Raw genomic sequence first — 22,147 nt, 5'->3', positions numbered from 1 at the left:
ATGTCTTCTGTATGGTAAAGTTGACTGGGGCTGCTCTCCCATCAACTCCCGCTACTCTTCTCATCCTGGTGGAGTACCAGGGTTTTCAGGAGAGTGCACATAGATCAATTCATCATATTGAAGTAGACAAGCCATTGGATTGATCACTGCAGCTTTCATCCATCACGTAGTGAAGACGAGCCCCAAGGGAAGAGATGTATGAATAGATGATATGACGCCTTAACTTTTCAATTTTCAAATGGAAGGGTCATGACGCGTAGGCAAAACTTTCTGCCAATATGTATTTTGCCGTGTAACAGGCTGATTTGAAAAATGTTTCCAAAATCTTCATTTGGAGAACAAGAAAAAGGTTATTCATAAACAGCAAGCTTTCCCCCAGTACAATGGTAATCTCTGTGATAAATCAAGAATTCCTTAAATATTGTATGGTACTTCTTTCTAGGGGAAAAGATCCTGCTTTCTTTTAAATCAATTGCAAATTTTCCATTGACTTCAGTGGTATCAGGATGCCACCATAGGTACTCAGCCTTCATGTTCCCGTTTTCTTAAAGGCAGTATGTAGCTGCTATAGCCGTTGGATGTTAGGCTTAATTCTAAAACTGTCTAATGTAAATACAATAACAAACAGCAGAATTTGGTTTCATGAGAAATACACTCTTCTTCAGTTTGATTTAGATACACATATGTTTCCAATTTCACATACATGGAGCAAAGCAGCACTGTCACATTGACGTGTTACTGGTAGACTGTAACCTTTCTAGACTCTTAAGTCTGTGCTAGGAATTTCCCAACATACTTCTGCAATCATTAATCTTTCCTGAATGATGTTGCTTTGTATTCTGATCCCACACTGCCCATTGACAAAGGCAGTGCTGCCCATCTTCATGCCATTTCTATTGGTTATTCTTGTGTTTTATATCTCAAAAGTTCAGAATAAAAAGAAGATGAAAATTAATTATCTTCTCTGGCATTGTAATGCTTTTGTTGTCCTTACTCACCTGCCCCTGTGGATTTAAGAACCAGCAACAAAAGTTGCAAGCCAAGATTTTCAAAAGAGATACGTATTCTTAAGTTCCAACTTGAGTCATCTTACAGGGGCCTGAAATTTGAAAAGGGCTGTGCATCTTAAAATGACACCCCTTTAAGGTGTGTCAGGTTGGGCACCCAAAATCACTAATCACATTTGAAAATTTTGGCCTTAGTTAACAGTTCAAAGGCAGTGTGACTTGTAAACAAAATGTCCCACTCACACTTTTAAACCAAAAAAGAAACTTCTCTGGATTTTCAGTTAGTCTATATAGCAACTGGAACACACTTTTTAACAGCAGTTTTAAGTGAATTGCATTTTAGGCTTTTTGAGTTTAATGCCCCATTACATTCAGCGAGTCTCCTTTGGGGCCTGTCGCTACATAAATTAATGCACAATTCCAAGAGAAGTGAAAACTCTGTACAGGAAGAAACATGATGTACTACTGAGTATGTAAACTACTGATTTGGTTTAGTGAGTATTGTTAATTTATTTACTACCAAATCCTGATCTCATTGAAAACAATGGCAAAATGCATACTGGGCAACCCAGATTTGACCCTCTTTCAAGCATAGTGCATCTACATCTGGGCATCAGTCATGCTACAAATACAGCAGCACACTTTATTTCAAGATTTTATAGAATCATAGAATCATAGAATAATAGGACTGGAAGGGACCTCGAGAGGTCATCGAGTCCAGCCCCCCGCCCTCAAGGCAGGATCAAGCTCCGTCTACACCATCCCTGACAGATGTCTATCTAACCTGTTCTTAAATATCTCCAGAGAGGGAGATTCCACCACCTCCCTTGGCAATTTATTCCAATATTTGACCACCCTGACAGTTAGGAATTTTTTCCTAATGTCCAATCTAAACCTCCCCTGCTGCACTTTAAGCCCATTACTCCTTGTCCTGTCCTCAGAAACCAAGAGGAACAAATTTTCGCCTTCCTCCTTGTGACACCCTTTTAGATATTTGAAAACCGCTATCATGTCCCCCCTTCATCTTCTTTTTTCCAAACTAAACAAGCCCAGTTCATGAAGCCTGGCTTTATAGGTCATGTTCTCTAGACCTTTAATCATTCTTGTCGCTCTTCTCTGTACCCTTTCCAATTTCTCCACATCTTTCTTGAAATGTGGCGCCCAGAACTGGACACAGTACTCCAGCTGAGGCCTAACTAGTGCAGAATAGAGCGGCAGAATGACTTCACGAGTTTTGCTTACAACACACCTGTTGATACAACCTAGAATCATATTTGCTTTTTTTGCAACAGCATCACACTGTTGACTCATATTCAACTTGTGGTCCACTATGACCCCTAGATCCCTTTCCGCCATGCTCCTTCCTAGACAGTCGCTTCCCATCTTGTATGTATGGAACTAATTGTTCCTTCCTAAGTGGAGCACTTTGCATTTCTCTTTATTAAACCTCATCCTGTTTACCTCTGACCATTTCTCTAACTTGCTAAGGTCATTTTGAATTATGTCCCTATCCTCCAAAGAAGTCGCAACCCCACCCAGTTTGGTATCATCTGCAAACTTAATAAGAGTACTCTCTATCCCAATATCTACATCATTGATGAAGATATTGAATAGTACGGGTCCCAAAACAGACCCTTGAGGAACTCCAATTGTTATCCCTTTCCAGCAGGATTTAGAACCGTTAACAACAGTATCTTTTAAAGTAACTTATAGTTTATTGAAAAAATTGCCCACTCAGATCCTTTACATAGCAGATTTTAAAATTTAACTGCCTGTAACCTGCTCTATGTAGGAGAAAAGAATTATCATTTTGGATTCTTCCCCAATTGCCATTCGCATGAGAAATCTGTTCACTCAAGAAGAAAACTAAAAATACATTTACCATAAAATGTCATTAAAAATGACTTACAATATGAAACTGTTTTATTTTCTTCCTCCTATCTTCTCCCCACTCTTCCAAAAATTGATCTATTTCTTTAATAAAGGTTGTGGAAGATGCTGAATTAAGAGCACTATTCACAGAGTAGGACTTCAGAAGAACTGACTTTTGACCTAACTCCTGTGAAAATCAGAGGTAGCAGAGTTCAGGCCCTAAGCTTTTTTGAGAGGCACTCTTTTGGGAGGCACAGAATTGTTGCTTTGGTATGGCAAGTCGGTCAACCACCCTGTCTAACAAGGGAGCTAATTACTACTGATGACTTTTGTTGTTTGAAATGGACTAAGATTGCCAATCATTTCACAAATGCCTCTGTACAAACATCAGGGTACACATCTATGCTGTTTTCAAACCCCAGTGAACTAGAGGAAAAAGACATTGTAACCCTTTAATAATGCCTGGAGCGATGCTGTCCCATTTGTAATTTGTTCTGTATGTACATTTTTAGAAAAGATTAGACCTGTGATTTGTAATGATGTAATTTAATCCAGGGTAAATCCTGCTCCTTGTATAACTGTGGAAAGCCCTGCTTGTAGCAAATTTGGTATAGTTCTGTTTCATCATTACAAATCATAGGTCTCATCTTTCCTAAAAATGTGAATGTATATCTCCCTGTAGGGGATCCCCCCCCTCCCTGTGCGGAGGGGCTTACGTCCGCCCCCCTCGGTTTTCCCGCTATCAATGCCTTGACGCGACCGGTTTCGATTGGTTTGGATAGGCGGGTGGGGGAAGGGGGTCCGGGCCCGCCCTCTCTCCGGACCCCAGCCCAGGGCCCTAAGGTCGGGGAAAATGCTCCCCCACCTAGCAGGGGGGGTCGAGACCCCTAAACTCCCCTGCCCTCAGGGTCCGCGTCCCCGCCCTGGGCTGCTTCTTCCCCCTTAGGTCCCACAGGCTCCCCTGGGCCCTTCCTCTGGGCCTGCCCAGGGTCTCCAATAATGCTGGCCCCTCGCCGGTTCCCGGGGGGGTTGCGGCTCCTCCGCGTTTCCCCCTTTGGCTGGTCCCCTCCGGCTTTTTGAACTGCCCGCCGGTCGCAGGCAGATCACGTCACCCCCCTCGTCAGCCTCCGGCCCCTCCCAGGGCCGTCCTCCCTGTGACGTTTCTATCACGTCCGCTCGGCCCCGCCCCCTCCCTGCGCTGCCGGCCGGCCCCGGCTCGTCACCCGGCCGGTGTGCCGGCGCCCCCGTCCCTGCACTATCTGCCGGCCCCGGCTCGTCACCCGGCCGGGGTGCCGGCCCCCCCGTTCGGGAAAGACGGGCCGGGATCCGCTCCCCTACGGGGGGTGAGTCCTTCCCCCGTGGTCGCGGCGCCCCGGCCGTTTCCGGGAGGGGCGGGGCTACCCCGCCACACACCTTCCCCCTTAAGTCGGGTGCCATACTCGCGGTTCTGGTCTCTGTGTTTGCCGCTGACCGGGATAGCCAGTCCGCGTTCCCGTTGGCGGACCCCGGGCGGTGCACGACTCGGAATTTGTATGGCTGTAAGCTGAGGTACCATCTCAAGATCCGTGGGTTAGTGTCCTTCATTTGCTGCATCCATTGCAGCGGGGCGTGGTCCGTCACCACGGTAAATTCATCGCCTAAAAGAAAGTATCTTAGTGAATCGACAGCCCACTTGAGGGCCAATGCCTCCTTTTCAATTGTCGCATATCCCTTCTCCCGAGGGAACAGTTTACGACTCAAATAGAGGATGGGATGTTCCTGTCCCTCCTCCTCTTGCGTCAGTACCGCCCCCAACCCCACTTCTGACGCGTCGGTCTGTAAGGTAAAAGGTTTGTTAAAGTCGGGCTGGGCCAGCACCGGGGCCCGGATCAACCGGTCTTTCAGCTCCTGAAACGCGTCGTCGCACGCCGCGGTCCACCTCACCCTCTCGGGTTGCCCTTTCCTTGTGAGGTCTGTCAGTGGCGCGGCTACGGAGGAAAAATTCGGGATGAACCGTCTATAATAGCCCGCCAATCCCAGGAACTGCCGTACTTTCCTCTTTGTCGTCGGGGTGGGGTGTTCCCGTACCGCCTGGACCTTATCTACTAGAGGCTTCAGCTTCCCTCTCCCTACCGTGTACCCCAGATACGAAACTTCGGCCCTCCCAAATTGGCATTTCTTTGGGTTGGCCGTGAGTCCCGCTTCCCTCAGTGCCCTTAATACACTCGTAATGTGCTCTAAGTGCTTCTCCTAGGACTCACTGAATATCACAATATCGTCAATATACGCCGCTGCGTAGTCCTGATGGTCCCTTAAGACCTGGTTCATGAGTCTCTGAAAGGTCGCAGCAGCCCCATGCAGTCCGAACGGCATGTTTTTGAATTGGTACAACCCAAAGGGGGTGGCGAACGCCGTTTTCGCCTGGGCTTTGGGGGAGAGGGGGATCTGCCAATACCCTTTCGTTAAATCGAGGGTCGACAAATAGGCGGCCCTCCCCAGGCGTCCCAGTAACTCATCTATCCGCGGCATGGGGTATGCATCAAATCGCGAAATCGCGTTAACTTTACGGAAGTCAATGCAGAACCTCGTTGATCCATCTGTTTTGGGCACCAAAACGATGGGACTTCGCCATTCGCTACGAGATTCCTGTATGACCCCCCACTCCAACATGGCTTGGAGTTCTTCCTTCACCGTGCCCCATAACTTCCGGGGAAGGGGGCGCATATTATCTCTTACCACTCTGCCGGGTTCAGTCTCGATCTTGTGTTGTACTAGCGAGGTCTGTCCGGGTCGGCTGGTTAGGACCGTCCTGAACTGGTCGAGAAGGTGGTGCAGCTGTTCTCGCTTTGGGCCCGGGAGCTCTTCTCCGACCCGTATGCCCTCGATCCTCACCTCCGGCTCCCCCCACGGGCCCAGCTCAATGTCGGTGTCCCGGGGGTCAATCAGGAGGGCCTCCCGTGGATGCCACTTCTTTAAGAGGTTGACATGGTAGATTTGGGTTGCCCGGCGGTTCCCGTCTACCCGAACCTCATAGTCGACCGGGCCGAGTTTCCTGATTACCCGGAAGGGTCCCTGCCAGTGGGCCAGGAGCTTGGACTCCCCGCTAGGCAGCAACAGCAGAACCTGCTCGCCTGGTTCGAACTCCCTCACCTGCGCCTTTCGGTCATAGTAGGCCTTCTGCCCTTCTTGCGCCTTCTCTAGGTTCGCTCGGGCCCGGCCCGCTAGGTCGTGGAGGGTCCCCCTCAGTTTCTGTACGTACTGGGCGGCCCCCAAGGCAGGCGATACTGACGTTTCCCATCCCTCCTTTACGAGGTCCAGGATCCCCCTCGGTCGCCGCCCGTATAATAGCTCGAAGGGGGAGTACCCGAGCGACGCCTGCGGTACCTCTCTGATGGCGAACATCAGTGCGGGCAGCAGCTTATCCCATTCCCGGGGTTCCTCTTGTGCGAACTTCCGCAGCATCCCCTTCAATGTGCGGTTGAATCACTCCACCAGCCCGTCGGTTTGGGGGTGATATACTGACGTCCGGAGCTTCCTGATCTGCAAGACCTTACACAGTTCCGTCATAACCTTCGACGTTAAATTCGTCCCCTGGTCTGTCAATAACTCCCGGGGCAGCCCGACCCACGAGAATAGCTTAACTAATGCTTCCGCTATGGCGGGGGCGGTGGCTCTTTTCAGGGGCACTGCCTCGGGGCACCGGGTGGCGTAGTCTACGATGACCAGGATGTAATTATGTCCGCGCCCAGACTTCTCGAGCGGCCCTACCAGGTCTAATGCTACCCTCTCAAAGGGGTCCCTACCACCGGCAGGGGCACCAGGGGAGCCGGCGGGACCCGGCCCCCGGCCGTTCTTTGGCACTGGGGGCAGGAGTTACAGAAATTCTTGACCTCCTGGTACACCCCCGGCCAATAGAACCTCTGGAGTATCTTCTGTTGGGTTTTTTCCCGGCCCAGGTGCCCGGCCCACGGGTGTTCGTGGGCCAATTCCAGGACCTTCCACCGGTACGGTCTTGGGACTAACAGCTGCCACCTTTCTTCCCCAGGGAGTTCCCCCGCAGACACCCGGTACAGGCGGTCCTCTTTTACCTCAAATCGCGGCCCGTCCGGCTGATTGGGCTGGTCCCCCTCCTGCGTCTCACTTGTAGTGCGCACCTGCTCCCAGGCTGCCCGTAGGGTGGGGTCCTCGCGTTGTTGAGTGAGGAAGTCCCCTTCTTCTACGTCAAGACGGACGGTGGGTGGTGTCCCGGCGTCCGGGCCCCTTGCTGACTCGCCCCCCCCCTCATCTTGCTCTCCTTGGGCTACCAAGGTCCCCTGCCCAGTTTCTGGCTCCCTTTTAGGATGTCCTCCGCTATCCCACTGTCCTAGGAGTCGCTTCAGGCAGGGCCAATCCCGCCCCAGCAGGAGGGGGTATGCTAACTTGGGGCCGACGGCGACTACACAGTCTCCTTCCAACTCCCCGTCCCCTATCCGTACCCGGGTCGTAGGGTAGTAGTGAATGTCTCCGTGGACGCACCGGAGGGCTATGGGGGCACCCCGGGCCCGCCCGGGAAGTATCACGTCCCTTCGGACAATGGTTTGCCCGCATCCCGAGTCGAGGATAGCCTCCACCGGGTTCCCATTAACCCACAGTCGTTTAATTACCTGAGCTGCGCCGGCCGCCTTCCTGTCCGAGCTCCCAGCCCGCCTCTGTCCAAAGGTGCAGTCCATCAGGGTGCAGTCCCGCTTGTAGTGGCCCTCCTGGCCGCATTGATAGCAGACCACCTTCGGGGCTCCCTCGGGTGGCGGGGTGCCCGGTCTCGTTTCGGTCGCCCGGTCTCCCCTGGTCTCACCGATCGGCCTGTTCCACCGAGGTGCCAGCCTCCTCGTCGGGAGGGGGCCCAAGGAACTCCCGGCGCTTTCCCCAGCCCGCTGGGTTCCCGTGGGCTTACCCGTCCCAGCCTCGTTCCTTCGGTGTTCTCTCGGTGCCCCAGCGGCTCCTTTCCCCTCAGGCCCTTCTGCGGCTAGGTAGTGTTCCATGAGGGTCACCGCTTCATCCAAGGTCTCCGGAAGGTGCCGCCGGACCCACCGCTGCCCTTCCGCGGGGAGGATGCTGACGTATTGTTCAAGTATCACGAGGTCTGCCACCTGAGCCCCCGTCTTAGTCTCGGGTTCAAGCCATCTCATCCCCGCTTCCTTAACTCGTTGCGCCACCGCCCGTGGTCGCTCGCGGGAGTCGTACCTGGCCTCTCTAAACCGCCGACGGTGAGTCTCGGGGGTTACCCCTAATTGGTCCAAAATAGCCTCTTTAACTTTATAATAACATAAGGCATCGCTGGCGGACATCCCTCGGTATGCTAGCTGGGCCGGCCCCGACAGGTAAGGTGCGAGGAGGGTGGCCCAATGCTCGGGTGGCCACTTCGCGGCGGCGGCCACCCTCTCGAACGTAACCAGAAATGCCTCGGGGTCATCTTCCGGCCCTAGTTTCGTCAGCCTTATGGGCAATTGGGTGCCGACCCCCTCTCCTCCTCCAGACCCCGCTACCGCCCCCGGTACCGTCATTGGGGCGCCTCGCGCCATCTGCTCCTGGCGCTCCTGGAGCTGGTTGAGGAGCTGTTGCAGCGCCTGCATCTGTTGCTGCTGTTGTACCTTCTGGGTCTCTGTCCACCATTCCAGAATTTCATTGTCTCCTGGCGATCAATACTTTGTTAATCCTTTCCCTTATCCGAACCCCCGTTTCGGGGTCCACTATGCCCACGTTCTCCACCACGTGTAGGGGATCCCCCCCCCTGTGCGGAGGGGCTTACGTCCGCCCCCCTCGGTTTTCCCGCTATCAATGCCTTGACGCGACCGGTTTCGATTGGTTTGGATAGGCGGGTGGGGGAAGGGGGTCCGGGCCCGCCCTCTCTCCGGACCCCAGCCCAGGGCCCTAAGGTCGGGGAAAATGCTCCCCCACCTAGCAGGGGGGGTCGAGACCCCTAAACTCCCCTGCCCTCAGGGTCCGCGTTCCCGCCCTGGGCTGCTTCTTCCCCCTTAGGTCCCACAGGCTCCCCTGGGCCCTTCCTCTGGGCCTGCCCAGGGTCTCCAATAATGCTGGCCCCTCGCCGGTTCCCGGGGGGGTTGCGGCTCCTCCGCGTTTCCCCCTTTGGCTGGTCCCCTCCGGCTTTTTGAACTGCCCGCCGGTCGCAGGCAGATCACGTCACCCCCCTCGTCAGCCTCCGGCCCCTCCCAGGGCCGTCCTCCCTGTGACGTTTCTATCACGTCCGCTCGGCCCCGCCCCCTCCCTGCGCTGCCGGCCGGCCCCGGCTCGTCACCCGGCCGGTGTGCCGGCGCCCCCGTCCCTGCACTATCTGCCGGCCCCGGCTCGTCACCCGGCCGGGGTGCCGGCCCCCCCGTTCGGGAAGGACGGGCCCGGATCCGCTCCCCTACGGGGGGTGAGTCCTTCCCCCGTGGTCGCGGCGCCCCGGCCGTTTCCGGGAGGGGCGGGGCTACCCCGCCACACTCCCCTATATATCACAGAATTTATTTCCATAGATCCATCAGCCTCCTGCAGAAATGGAAACATAATCTTTAGTACATTATCTGATAACTTTCTATGTTATGTAGAGAAAAAACACCACATGAAAAAGCATATTAATAAATTGAATTTTACCTTGAACTAGGTCCCGTGTCTAATCATATTTTCTCTTTTCCAGTGTGCTCGTTATGATAATGCCTTTGCTGCAGAAATTCTAATTGACAGAGGAGTAAATGTAAATCATCAGGATGAGGATTTTTGGACACCAGTGCATGTAGCCTGTGCATGTGATAATCCTGATATTGTCCTGCTACTGTTATTAGTAAGTAAAACAATTCAGTTCATTGTGTTCTTGAAAATGAAATATAATATATATAAAAGCATGAGATCTGAAATGGTTATATGTTGCATTCACACAACCCATTAAATCATTGAAAAGAATATATCCATATATCATGGTTTTGTATATATCTTCCTGATCCCAAGATATTTAGAGAGTCAATGCTAAGAAATTTTTCAGGTCTCTAAAGTCATCATAAGCCACAAAAGCTATACCCAAATACATCTGTTAGTCCTTAAGGTGCCACAGGACTCTTCATTGTTTTTACAATGTAAATGTCGTGTTACATTTTGTCTTTGATTTTGATCTACAAATTTTGAATCTGTGAAAGAAAGAATATTACATTTACTAAGTGTAACAGACTTAGTATACATACATTCAGCCTATGATAGATGAAGGCTTGAGTCTTGTTAAAATTTTTCCATGTCTAAGGCCTAAGCTTTAATCTTGACATGTGGTTTTGTGTGGATATTGATCCCTGTTTAATTTACAGTGTAGTTTAATGGGACAATATCAAAATTGCCTAAAGCGTGACCCAACTTTTTTTTACTTGCTTATATCTATTTATAAGGTGTCTTTATATTTTTTCCTAAGGTAAAAGATTTAATTTTGTTTTTTTCTAACACATCATTTTGAGCACCACTCACATTTACCATTATCTTTATAATGACAACACTATCTTTACAGAATGAAGGAAGGAATATTTTAGCAAGGCAACACATCTTGTTTTCAGCTTCAGTGTTGTTATTAATTACCACCAAAAAAGTACTACTTTAATGGACGGTTCCTAGCTCCAGTGAAAACAAATGTAAAACTTGTTTTGGGTTCTCTAGGTCTAAGATTTGTTGGTCTATAAATATGTTGGCACAAAATCCTGAATTTTACATAACAAGATAGTGTATTTAGACACTTTTGAAATGCACCTATCCCTTGCTCTAGCACTAGGCTATTGTCTAATGTAAATGCCTATAGAAAACTCACTTTAGAGCAGGGTTTTGCAAACTGTGGAAAGCTGACTCCCATTTAAGAAAAATGAAACTACCGGTTGGACCTTCTGGTCTGGCACTGTTGGGACATGACCAGTCCTGGACAAGAGAATTTGCTGGACCAGGGGAGGTCTTCTGGCACCAGCCCCCAAACCCATTGCCTGCTTCTGGAAGGCTATCCCAGCAGGCATCCTGCCTTACCCCTCTCCCCAGACTGGCTGGGCTAATTGTAGCTGCTGCCAACTCCTTGGGCATCACAGGCTCCAGCTTCTGCTGCGGGGCTCTGGACCTGCTTGCTGTGGGCTTCTAAGGGGCTCCATCCCAGCCCCATACTCCTAGGCAGGAGACTCTGGCCTATGCTGCCACAGAGCTCTGGCCCCAGTCCTGTGTTCTCAGAAGCTGCCAGGGGACTCTGGTCCTGGCCCCATGCTGCTGTGGGGAGCTCCAGCCCCAGCCCTGCACTGCCTCTAGCTGAGCTGCCCACCCTGTTTTCCCCAGTCCTGGCTGGCACTCCTGTCTTTAGGCTCCCAAGCTCTCTGGTCTAGGAACATCCGTGATCCTGCTGAACCACAGATGTTGCTGGACCAGAGAATGCCAGTTTTCAGAGGTACAACCTGTAATAGTGCAGGTTGGTGTTAAAATCCTACCCATCGTCATTCACTCATCTGTTTGATCCTACCAGCTAATCGCTCACACCCTCATACATGTCATGATCATGAGGGTTAGCCAGCAGCCTGGGGACTAAGGGGTTTAACTATACCTAACTCAGGTAGAATTGTCCAATAGGAATGTAGGTAGGAATCTCAAACTAGGACAAAGGAATTATTGGGTTTTTCCCTCCTTTGTCTCTGGGGCAGTGTCTCTCCAGATATTGAAGGGGACAGGATGTCTCCCTCTAAGAAAATACTCTTCACACTCTGTAAATAGGAGAAAGTTCAGATAAATCCATTAGGTTTTATTGTTTTATGGTTTGGGAAATGGGATCTAGTGTCTGTGCATTTAAAAATGGGTTTTGTTCTCCTTTGTAACTAAGTTCCTGGCCCATGGTAAATTTGTCTTCCATGAGTATATTATTGTTACTGTTCCATCTAGTCATTATGCTTGCAACAGGAATATTGTGGTGATAATAAAAGTACTTTCTCTTTTCTTTTTATTAACCTGGTATTGATTAATTTTTGTGTCCTAGTTTGTACTTTAGGGGTGAGATTTCCCAAGTAGTCTCTCCCTGGTTTCTTTATTAATATTTGGGCGGTGGTAGCGGAGATTTTATCCCCAAAATCTAGGTTGTTAAGGTTTTGGGGGGAAGTTTTATACCAAAGACTGGTAGATAAGGTTTTGGGGTACTTTTGCTGACCCCCACTCCTGCATTTATTGTGCCAGAGTGGGGAAGGAGCCATGACACATCCTTTCCAAATGATGATATAGGTTTTCATAATATAGTTCCTCACTCCTATTATATGTGTTCATAAGCAGTGAAATAGTTTAACGGTGTTAATTTAAATAATTGCCATCAGCTTCCTTAATTGAAACACAGAAAAGCAATTAAGGGGTCTGGATCTGCATCCCATAGCTAGCACTTCACAACCCCATCTGGGGGGCATGCCCCACTCTACCAGAGACATTACAGAGAATATCACTGTAGTAATGTAGAGAGAATAAATTAATAGTAAACTAATCCATGAAACTCCCCTTTGGCTCATCTGCTTCTGCAAATCAGAACCTTTTTTGAAATCTAGGAGGACAGATGATCTTTGCAGTGTTTCTTGCTGGTCAGCAGAGTCTAGATCTCTCAGGCCAAGATGGAAAGAATTCTTGACTGCAGGGAGAGTCTCAGTGAAATTACCCTGCCATCAGATCCTCCTGTTTAAATTAAGGTGCATTAGTTTGAGGGACTTTTCTGATCTAAATTGCTATGTATCTGATGAGAAGGCAGGTGCTTTTTTATATAACCAAGACGTAATGTATATAGAATTTGATGTGCACGTATAATACAATCCATGAGAACAACATGTCTAAACAAGTAGGCTGCTGAAGTTTCCAAATGTGCCTTCCTCTTCCCCTAAGCCTTCCCTCTCCCCGAGATGAGCACTGGGGCTGAGGGCCATGGATGGAGAGAGTTTGGAGTGGGAGGAGGGCACTTACCCTGGCCGGTGGCTGGCAAGATGGCGAGCCCTATCTCCAGCTGGCCACTCACTTCCTGGTGTGTTTGCCCCTAGTGGTCACTCTGCAGTATAGCTGTTTCTTCCCCCTGCTCACTGTCCCCCTTGGTGACTATCAGTACCACCTCTCTCCAAACAGCTCCCTCCCTTACCATGTAATGGAAAAAAATCAAATTCCAGGCACATCCCATTTTCCTGACACAACTAAACTCTGAGCTTGCTTTAAGTTAGGATAAAAGGAAGCTATGTAACCACAGCCCAGGCAGATTTGAACCTGGGACCTCAGTGTAGGAGCCTCTACAGCTTGAGCTATATAGCCAGGTGGCTCACAGCTGAGGCTATAGAGCTCCCTTATTCTTATCTCTCGCTGTAAGTGGTCTAAGTACCACTACATGGGAGAGTGAACTATACTAGGGTTTGTCTGGACAGCAGGGCTATTTCAGGATACTGAAGGTCTTTTAAACATGTCCGTTAACCTATGTCTTTTAAACACGTCCGTTATTTTGAAATATTTTATAGGGAAGCCAAAATAGTGTGCCTATTATTTTGAAATATTTTTCAAAATAATAGGCACGCTATTTTGACTTCCCTATAATCCTCATTCCACGACGGTTAAGGGATGTGTTGAAATAGCTAGTTATTTCAAAATTTAGTGCTGGGTAGATGTGCCAAATTTTGAAATAAGCTATTTCAAAATACAATCGAAATAAGATACGCAATTTGTTGTGGCACAAATTACATATCTTATTTCAAGTTTAGGGTGCTGTGTAGATGCACCCTACGTGTGTGGGTTACAGCTACATGCCAAATTTGGTTGTCCGAGCTGTTACCATTTAGGAGGAGTTCTTAAACAAATGGATTCTCAGACAGATGGATGGACTCACAGACAGACAGACACCCCTAAAATATATGTAGAGAGATTCTAGTGCTCCAGTCTTGAGGTTACATGGCATGAATAACTAATCAGAACAAAATGAACTTCATCAGAACAAAATTATTATTATATTCTTTTGAGATTCCCATGGAATAATGCACTCCTTTCTTACCTCCTAATCTTCCAGAACTGGCAGGGGATTCAGTCAATCATGGGTGATAAAAGTGGGTACCCTCTCCTAGCTAGGGAGCTCACACAATTGCTGTTACTCCTTCCAGATGCTTTCACCAACCTACCAGTGTTACCTCTCACTGATCTGAGTCTTATCCTGTCATTTCTTAGAATCTTGGTGCAGCTTAGCCTTTTGTAATTTCTGAATTCATTTGTAATTGCTGCTTTCCTCAAATTATCAATGACATCTTTTTGTGGTTGATCACATTAAGTTCAACATGTATTATGTATACTATTTTCTGGTTTTGTATGAAACAATATTATTGTGTCCTTAAATCACACCTGTCATATATGATAGAGTGGGAGTAAACTTCTATAAACATTAAAAGCAGTCATGTAGCACTTTAAAGACTAACAAGATAGTTTATTAGGTGATGAGCTTTCATGGGGCAGACCTACTTCTTCAGATCATATTCTGAAAGCGAATTGGCATGACCATTATATAACAGAGGAATACAATGAAAAAAGTAAAAAAAAATTTCAAACTGATAAATCAGCTACATAGAATAGAAGGTGGGGGCGTGACAAGGAAGGAGGAAATTGCTTACTGTAAGAGTCAATGAAGTGGCTAATCTGGGGTCATTACGAATATCAAAAGGTGGGGAGGCTGTTTTTGTAATGTGTAAGATAATTATCATCTCAATTAAGGCCCATTCACAATGTGTCGATTTTAGCATAAATAAAAATTCAGAGGTCTCCCTCTGTAATCTGGTGTTAAAGTCTCTTTGTTGTAAGATGCATGTTGTCAGGTCTTTAAGGGAATGGCCAATTTGATTGAAATGCTGGCTGACAGGTTTCTGTGTGTGGAGATTTCTGATGTCTGATCTCTGAGCATTGATTCTTTGGCGAAGTGACTGACCAGTTTGTCCAATATACACCGCAGAGGGGCATTGCTGGCACATGATGGCATATATCACATTGCTGGATGTACAGGAATATGAGCCCTTGATTGTATAACTGACATGGTTAGGTCCAGTGATGGTGTCTCCAGAGTAAATATGTGGACAAAGCTGGCACCAGGATTTGTTGTATGGGAAAGTTCCAGGGTTAGTTTTAATGTGGTATGCCGTGTGGTTGTTAGTGAGAATCTTCCTGAGGTTAAGTGGTTGTCTATAGGAAAGTACAGGTCTGTCACCCAGAGCCTCTCAGAGTGTAGCATCATTTTCTGGTATAGGTTGTGGGTTATTGATAATGAGTTGAAGGGGGTTTGAATTGGAGGCTGTAGGTGATGATAAGCGATGTTCTATTGTTGATTTTCTTGGGCCTATCTAGAAGTAGCTGGTTTCTGGATATTCGTCTGGCCCTTTCAATCTGTTTTTTTTTTTTACTTCTTCTGGTGGGTAATTGAGTTTTACTAATGCTTGGTAGAAATCTTGACGTTTTTGGTCTCTGTCAGTGGGATTGGAGCAGATGCGGTTGTATCTAAGGGCTTGACTATAGACGATGGATCATATGGTGTGTCCTGAACGGAAGCTGGAGTCATGCAAGTAAGTGTAGCAGTCAATGGGCTTCCTGTAGAGAGTGGTATTGATTTTGCCATCAGTAATTTGTGCTGTGGTGCCCAGGAAATGGATCTCTCATGTCGAATGGTTTAGGCTGAGATTGATGGGGTGGGGGTTCCGGTTGTTAAAATCTCTGGAATTTGTCCAGTGTTTCTTGACCATGGGTCCAAATGATAAAGATGTCATCGATGTAGCATAAGTAAAGGAGGGATAATAGGGGATGGGAGCTGAGGAAATGTTGTTCTAAGTCAGCCATATAGATGTTAGCATACTGTGGGGCCATGACTGTGCCACTGATCTGGAGGTGTAAGTTGTCCCCAAATTGGAAATAATTGTGGGTAAGAACAAAGTTACATAGATCTGCCACCAGATTTGCTGTGGTAACCTCTGGGATAGTGTTTCTAATCACTTGTAGTCCATCTTCATGTGGAATATTGGTGTAGAGAGCTTCTACATCCATGGTGGCAAGGATGGTGTTATCAGGAAGGTTATTGATGTTTTGTAACTTCCTCAGTGGTATCTCGGAGATAGCTAAGAGTGTTTCCCAAAATCCATAAACCTGGAAACCTTGTACACCCCATCATTTCATGTATTGGCACACTCACTACCGGATTATCCAGCTATGTAGACTCCCTCCTCAAACCTCATTTTATGAGGAATAACACCTTTTGTCGACAGAGTTCTGTCGACAGAAGGCGTTATTGCATCTAAACTGTCCTTTGCGTCTACACTGCCATGTCGACATAGCAGCTTGCTTTGTCGACTGAACTGAATGTAGTCTAGACGCTCTTTGTCGACAGAAGCTTTGTCGATAGTATCTGTCAACAAAACTTCTGTCGACAAAAGCCTGTAGTCTAGACGTACCCATAGGGTTTGAGGAGGGAGTCTACATAGCTGGATAATCTGGTAGTGAGTGTGCCAATACATGAAATGATGGTGTGTACAGGGTTTCCAGGTTTATGGATTTTGGGAAACAAATAGAATAATCCTGGCTGGGGTTCAGAAGGCATGTCTGTGTGAATTTGATCCCGAGTAGAGGCAGGGAGTTCCTTAAGAAGATGGTTTCTTTTGGTATTTTAAAGTTGGATCAGAGGAGAGACGTCTGTAAAATGTGGTGTTGGAGAGTTGTCTAGCTGCCCCCTGTTCATAGTCCGACTCATTCATAATGACCACAGCACCCCCTTTGTCAGCCTGCTTGATTATAATGTGAGAGTTGTTTTTGAGACTCTGGATAGCATATCGTTCAGCGTAACTGAGATTATATGTCACTTGTTTGCACATAATGTCAGTCTGTGCATGGTTGCAGAATCACTGAATATAGACGTGCAGACTGTAACTACAACCGTTGGGGGGTCGGGAAGGGGAGTCCACATAGAATTTTTTTTCTTTTGGTGTTGGTAGGGGGGATCTAGTTTGTCAGCTTGATGTTCATTGGTGACTTGGAAGTATTCCCGTAGACAGAGACAGCAAAAGAAGGCTTCAAGGTCACCACAAAGTTGAACCCAGTTCGAACATTGTCATTCTTTTTGCCAAATACCGAGAAATCTCTGCCAAACAGTATTTCTGTCTTTTGGACCATGTTCACTCTATCTTAACCAGTATAGGATAGTACTGTACTATTAATTTTGTATTTCTCCTTGACATCCTTTAGAGTTTGAGATATTAGTTAAAATTCAGAAGCTCATGCTGCAGAAGCAATGAGCTGGTTCATGTTCTTCAACCATTTATCAACACAAAACCAAACTTTGGTTGTATCTAATGCTCACCCTCTCCCCCATAGTCTCTTTTATTGGGCTTTTCAGGTTAAGTGATAATGGCATGACATTGTGAGCACATTGTACTGTCATACAAATAACAGATATGTATTTTCTTTTCTTTATGACTAATTTACAGTATAAAAAAGGAATTCTGAGACACATATGCTCAGGAGCATCAGTTCCCTGATTAAATAAGGAAAAAATCTTAAAAGATCCTATTCTCAATTTGTTTCATTAGAGAAAGTATGTCCTTTTGAAGCAGAGCAATATAATTCCTTATTCAAGCCTGCCATTGCTCCCTGTGTGAGATTTTCAAAAATGCTCAGTATTATATACTCCTAATAACTTCACTTAACGTAGAATACGGCAGTAGTCAGCCTTTTTGAAAATCTCACCCTGCACAAGAGAATTTTGCTTAGAACTTCCAGGCCAGGCCAGGAAGGTTGGCTTAAGGTACTCCATCCAGCTACACAAAATGCATAGATGGATTCGGCTTACCTTAAGCTGAGCCACCACAGCAATTACACTATAGGAGGCCGACAGAAGCACACATCTCATCAGCTTCTCTTACTCCTCACAGAATGAGGAGTAAGGAAGCCAGTTGGGGCTGCCCTCAGCATTCCATTTGAGGATCTACACTAGACCCACTAAATCGTACACTAGAAGATTGACTTCCAGAGTATCAATCTTCTCTGTAGTGTAGACATGTCCCCAGGAAATACAACCCCATTAATTTAAATGCATCTATAAGCAATGTTCTTTTGCATCTCACACCATCTGTGTGTTTTCATCCGTACTTTTCACAAACCTTGTTTTTCAAAAGGTATTGAACATCAGAAACCTTGCAGCATATGAGGCCACTCTATGGCTACGTCTACATTGGCCCCTTTTCCGGGGCATGTTAATTTCACAGGTCGTAATAGGGAAATCCGCGGGGGATTTAAATATTCCCCGTGGCATTTAAATAAAAATGTCTGCCGCTTTTTTCCGGCTTTTAGAAAAGAACGTCTACACTGGCCCCGATCCTCCGGAAAAAAGCCCTTTTCTGGAGGAGCTCTTATTCCTCCTTTTCCTATGCACTGAGCACATCTCATGCAGAATTTGGCCCACACTACATAAATCACTTACTTTTCTCCCAGGGTTGGGATTGATAAATATAATCTTGTGCGGGGAAATTGTTAGTTGAGCAGTAGTTTCTGAACTGTGACATAAATAATACGTTTAGTAACATTTCATCCAAGTGAAAATGGAAGTAGAAATTGTAGGGAAGCTTTTATTTCACATCTGTAAACTATCTTTATGTGAGCTTCTGATATTAATAATTGCTTTGCCTTGAGGTCGGAGTGTTTCATAGTCTGTGTCTAATGTGTATTGTGGAACTGGATAATGCCCATGTGAACTGCAGGCAACTTTGGTTATGCTACAAATTTACAGTGCAGTTAAAAGAGTAAATAACACTTTTTAAAATCTCATAAAATCCTTTTTTTTAAATGTCCCTTTTGATTTATTTGGATAAGAAAACAATTGCAACATTTTCTCTCTTAAATATTGAATATACAGAACATCTACAAGTGATACATTCAAAGGGAATAGCGTAATCCTTCCCCTCCATGTGCCATATTCTGAAATTGTGTCTTGTGCAAAAATCTAATAGAGCTCAAAGGGAGACTGATCTGAGTAAGAATTTCAGTACTGGGTCAATACTCAGAACACTCGATGTACCCAATTGCATCACAGACCCTGTACCCCAAACCAGAGCCCCAGCCCTGAGCCCAATCCACCATCTTAGCTCCCTGCTAGACCTTACTCCCTTGCTACTTTCTTAACCACACACCCTCATTCCAACCTTCTGCCTTCAGCCTGCTCCTGAACTCCAAATGTCTTAGCTCCAGCCTGGAGCCCCCTCCTGCATCCTAAATGCTTCATCTCCAGACCTACCCGAGAGCTTGCATCCCAAGCCAGAGCCCTTATCCCTTCAATCCTAAACCCCCTCCAAAAATCTGAACCCCCATGGTCCCACCACATCACAGATTGTTCATGTGAGGAATTGATGTTATCATAAAATCATAGAATACTAGGACTTGAAGGGACCTCGAGAGGTCATCGAGTCCAGTCCCCTGCCCTCATGGCAGGACCAAATACTGTCTAGACCATCCCTGATAGACATTTATCTAACCTACTCTTAAATATCTCCAGAGATGGGGATTCCACAACCTCCCTGGGCAATTATTCCAGTGTTTGACCACCCTGACAGTTAGGAACTTTTTCCTAATGTCCAAGCTAAACCTCCCTTGATGCAGTTTAAGCCCATTGCTTCTTGTTCTATCCTCAGAGGCCAAGATGAACAAATTTTCTCCCTCCTCCTTATGACATCCTTTTAGATATCTGAAAACTGCTATCATGTCCCCCCCTCAATCTTCTCTTTTCTAAACTAAACAAACCCAATTAATTCAGCCTTCCCTCATAGGTCATGTTCTCTAGACCTTTAATCATTCTCGTTGCTCTTCTCTGGCCCCTCTCCAATTTCTCCACATCTTTCTTGAAATGCGGTGCCAGGAACTGAACACAATACTCCAATTGAGGCCTAACCAGTGCAGAGTAGAGCGGAAGAATGACTTCTCGTGTCTTGCTCACAACACACCTGTTAATACATCCCAGATTCATGTTTGCTTTCTTTGCAACAGCATCTCACTTCTGACTCATATTTAACTTGTGGTCCACTATAACCCCTAGATCCTTTTCTGCCATACGCCTTCCCAGACCGTCGGTTCCCATTCTGTATGTGTGAAACTGATTGTTCCTTCCTAAGTGGACCATTTGCATTTGTTTTTATTAAACTTCATCCTATTTATCTCAGACCACTTCTCCAATTTGTCCAGGTCATTTTGAATTATGACCCTATCCTCTAGATTAGTCGCAATCCTCCCAGCTTGGTATCATCTGCAAACTTAATAAGCGTACTTTCTATGCCAATATCTAAATCGTTCATGAAGATAATGAACAGAGCCGGTCCCAAAACAGACCCGTGCGGAACCCCACTTGTTATGCCTTTCCAGCAGGATTGTGAACCATTAATAACTACTCTCTGAGTACGGTTATCCAGCCAGTTATGCACCCACCTTATAGTAGCCCCATCTAAGTTGTATTTACCTAGTTTATTGATAAGAATATCATGCGAGACCGTGTCAAACGCCTTACTAAAGTCTAGGTGTACCACATCCACCGCTTCTCCCTTTTCCACAAGACTCGTTATCCTATTAAAGAAAGCTATCAGATTGGTTTGACATGATTTGTTCTTTACAAATCCATGCTGGCTGTTCCCTGTCACCTTGCAACTTTCCAAGTGTTTACAGATGATTTCTTTAATTACTTGCTCCATTATCTTTCCTAGCACAGAAGTTAAACTAACTGGTCTGTAGTTTCCTGGGTTGTTCTCATTTCCCTTTTTTTAGATGGGCACTATATTTGCCCTTTTCCAATCCTCTGGAATCTCTCCTGTCTCCCATGATTTTTCAAAGATGATAGCTAGAGGCTCAGATACCTCCTCTATCAGCTCCTAGGATGCTTTTCATCAAGCCCTGGTGACTTGCAGGCATCTTACTTTTCTAGGTGATTTTTAACTTGATCTTTTTTTATTTTACCTTCTAAAATTACCCCCTTTCCTCTAGCATTCACTATGTTAGGCATTCTTACAGACTTCTCGGTAAAGACCGAAACAAAGAAGTCATTGAGCATCTCTGCCATTTCCAAGTTTTCTGTTACTGTTTCTCCCTCTTCCCTGACCAGTGGGCCTACCCTCTCCTTGGTCTTCCTCTTGCTTCTAATATATTTATAAAACGTTTTCCTGTTTCCCTTTATTCCCGTAGCTAGTTTGAGCTCATTCCGTGCCTTTGCCTTTCTAATCGTGCCCCTGCATTCCTGTGCTGTTTGCTTATATTCATCCTTTGTAATTTGTCCTACTTTCCATTTTTTATATGACTCTTTTTTTATTTTTAGATCATTCAAGATCTCGTGGTTAAGCCAAGGCGGTCTTTTTCCATATATTTATATCTTTCCGACACATCGGAATAGCTTGCTTTTGGGCCCTTAACAATGTCCCTTTGAAAAACTGCCAACTCTCCTCAGTTGTTTTTCCTCTGAGTCTCGATTCCCATGGGATCTTACCTATCAGCTCTCTGAGCTTACCAAAATCCGCCTTCCCAAAATCCATTGTCTCTATTTTTTGCTGTTCTCCCTTCTACCCTTCCTTAGAATTGTGAACTCTATGATTTCATGATCACATTCACCCAACCTGCCTTCCACTTTCAAATTCTCAACCAGTTCCTTCTATTTGTTAGGATCAAATCTAGAACAGCTTTCTCCCTGGTAGCTTTTTCAACCTTCTGAAATAAAAAGTTGTCTCCAATGCAGTCCAACAACTTATGGGATAGTCTGTGCCCTGCAGTGTTATTTTCCCAGCATATATCTGGTTAGTTGAAGTTGTCCATCACCACCAAATCTTGGGCTTTGGATGATTTTGTTACTTGTTTAAAAAAAGCCTCATCCACTTCTTCCACCTGGGTAGGTGGCCTGTAGTAGACTCCTAGTATGACATCACCTTTGTTTTTAATCCCTTTTAGCCTAACCCAGAGACTCTCAACTTTTCCATCTCCTAGGCCCACCTCCACCTCACTCCAAGTGTGTTCATTTTTAATATATAAGGCAACACCTCCTCCCTTTTTTCCCTGTCTATCCTTCCTGAGCAAGCTGTACCCTTCTATACAAACATTCCAATCATGTGTATTATCCCACCAAGTTTCTGTGATGCCAACAATGTCATAATTGTACTTATTTATTAGCACTTCCAGTTCTTCCTGCTTATTTCCCATACCTCTCGCATTTGTATATAGGCATCTAAGATCCTGATTTGACCTTGCCTCCCAGTTTTGCCCTGACCATCCTTTCT

General features: G+C 46.4%; 1 protein-coding gene across 4 annotated transcripts in view; it reads left to right on the top strand.

Annotated features, from left to right (window-relative positions):
- MYO16 (myosin XVI) overlaps positions 1-22,147 on the top strand; it is a 518,064-nt gene that overhangs the window by 149,671 nt on the left and 346,246 nt on the right. For all 4 annotated transcript variants that reach the window (XM_075918615.2, XM_075918604.2, XM_075918634.2 and 1 more), the window contains exon 4: positions 9,532-9,675. In XM_075918615.2, the coding sequence (XP_075774730.2) occupies positions 9,532-9,675 (144 nt within the window). The remainder of the gene's footprint in view (positions 1-9,531; positions 9,676-22,147) is intronic.

This window comes from Pelodiscus sinensis, chromosome 1, assembly GCF_052426305.1.
Source record: "Pelodiscus sinensis isolate ZL-2025 chromosome 1, ASM5242630v1, whole genome shotgun sequence".
Taxonomy (NCBI): Eukaryota; Metazoa; Chordata; order Testudines; family Trionychidae; genus Pelodiscus; species Pelodiscus sinensis.
The sequence above is the reverse complement of the archived record's forward strand: the minus strand, read 5'-3'. Positions and strand labels throughout refer to the sequence as shown.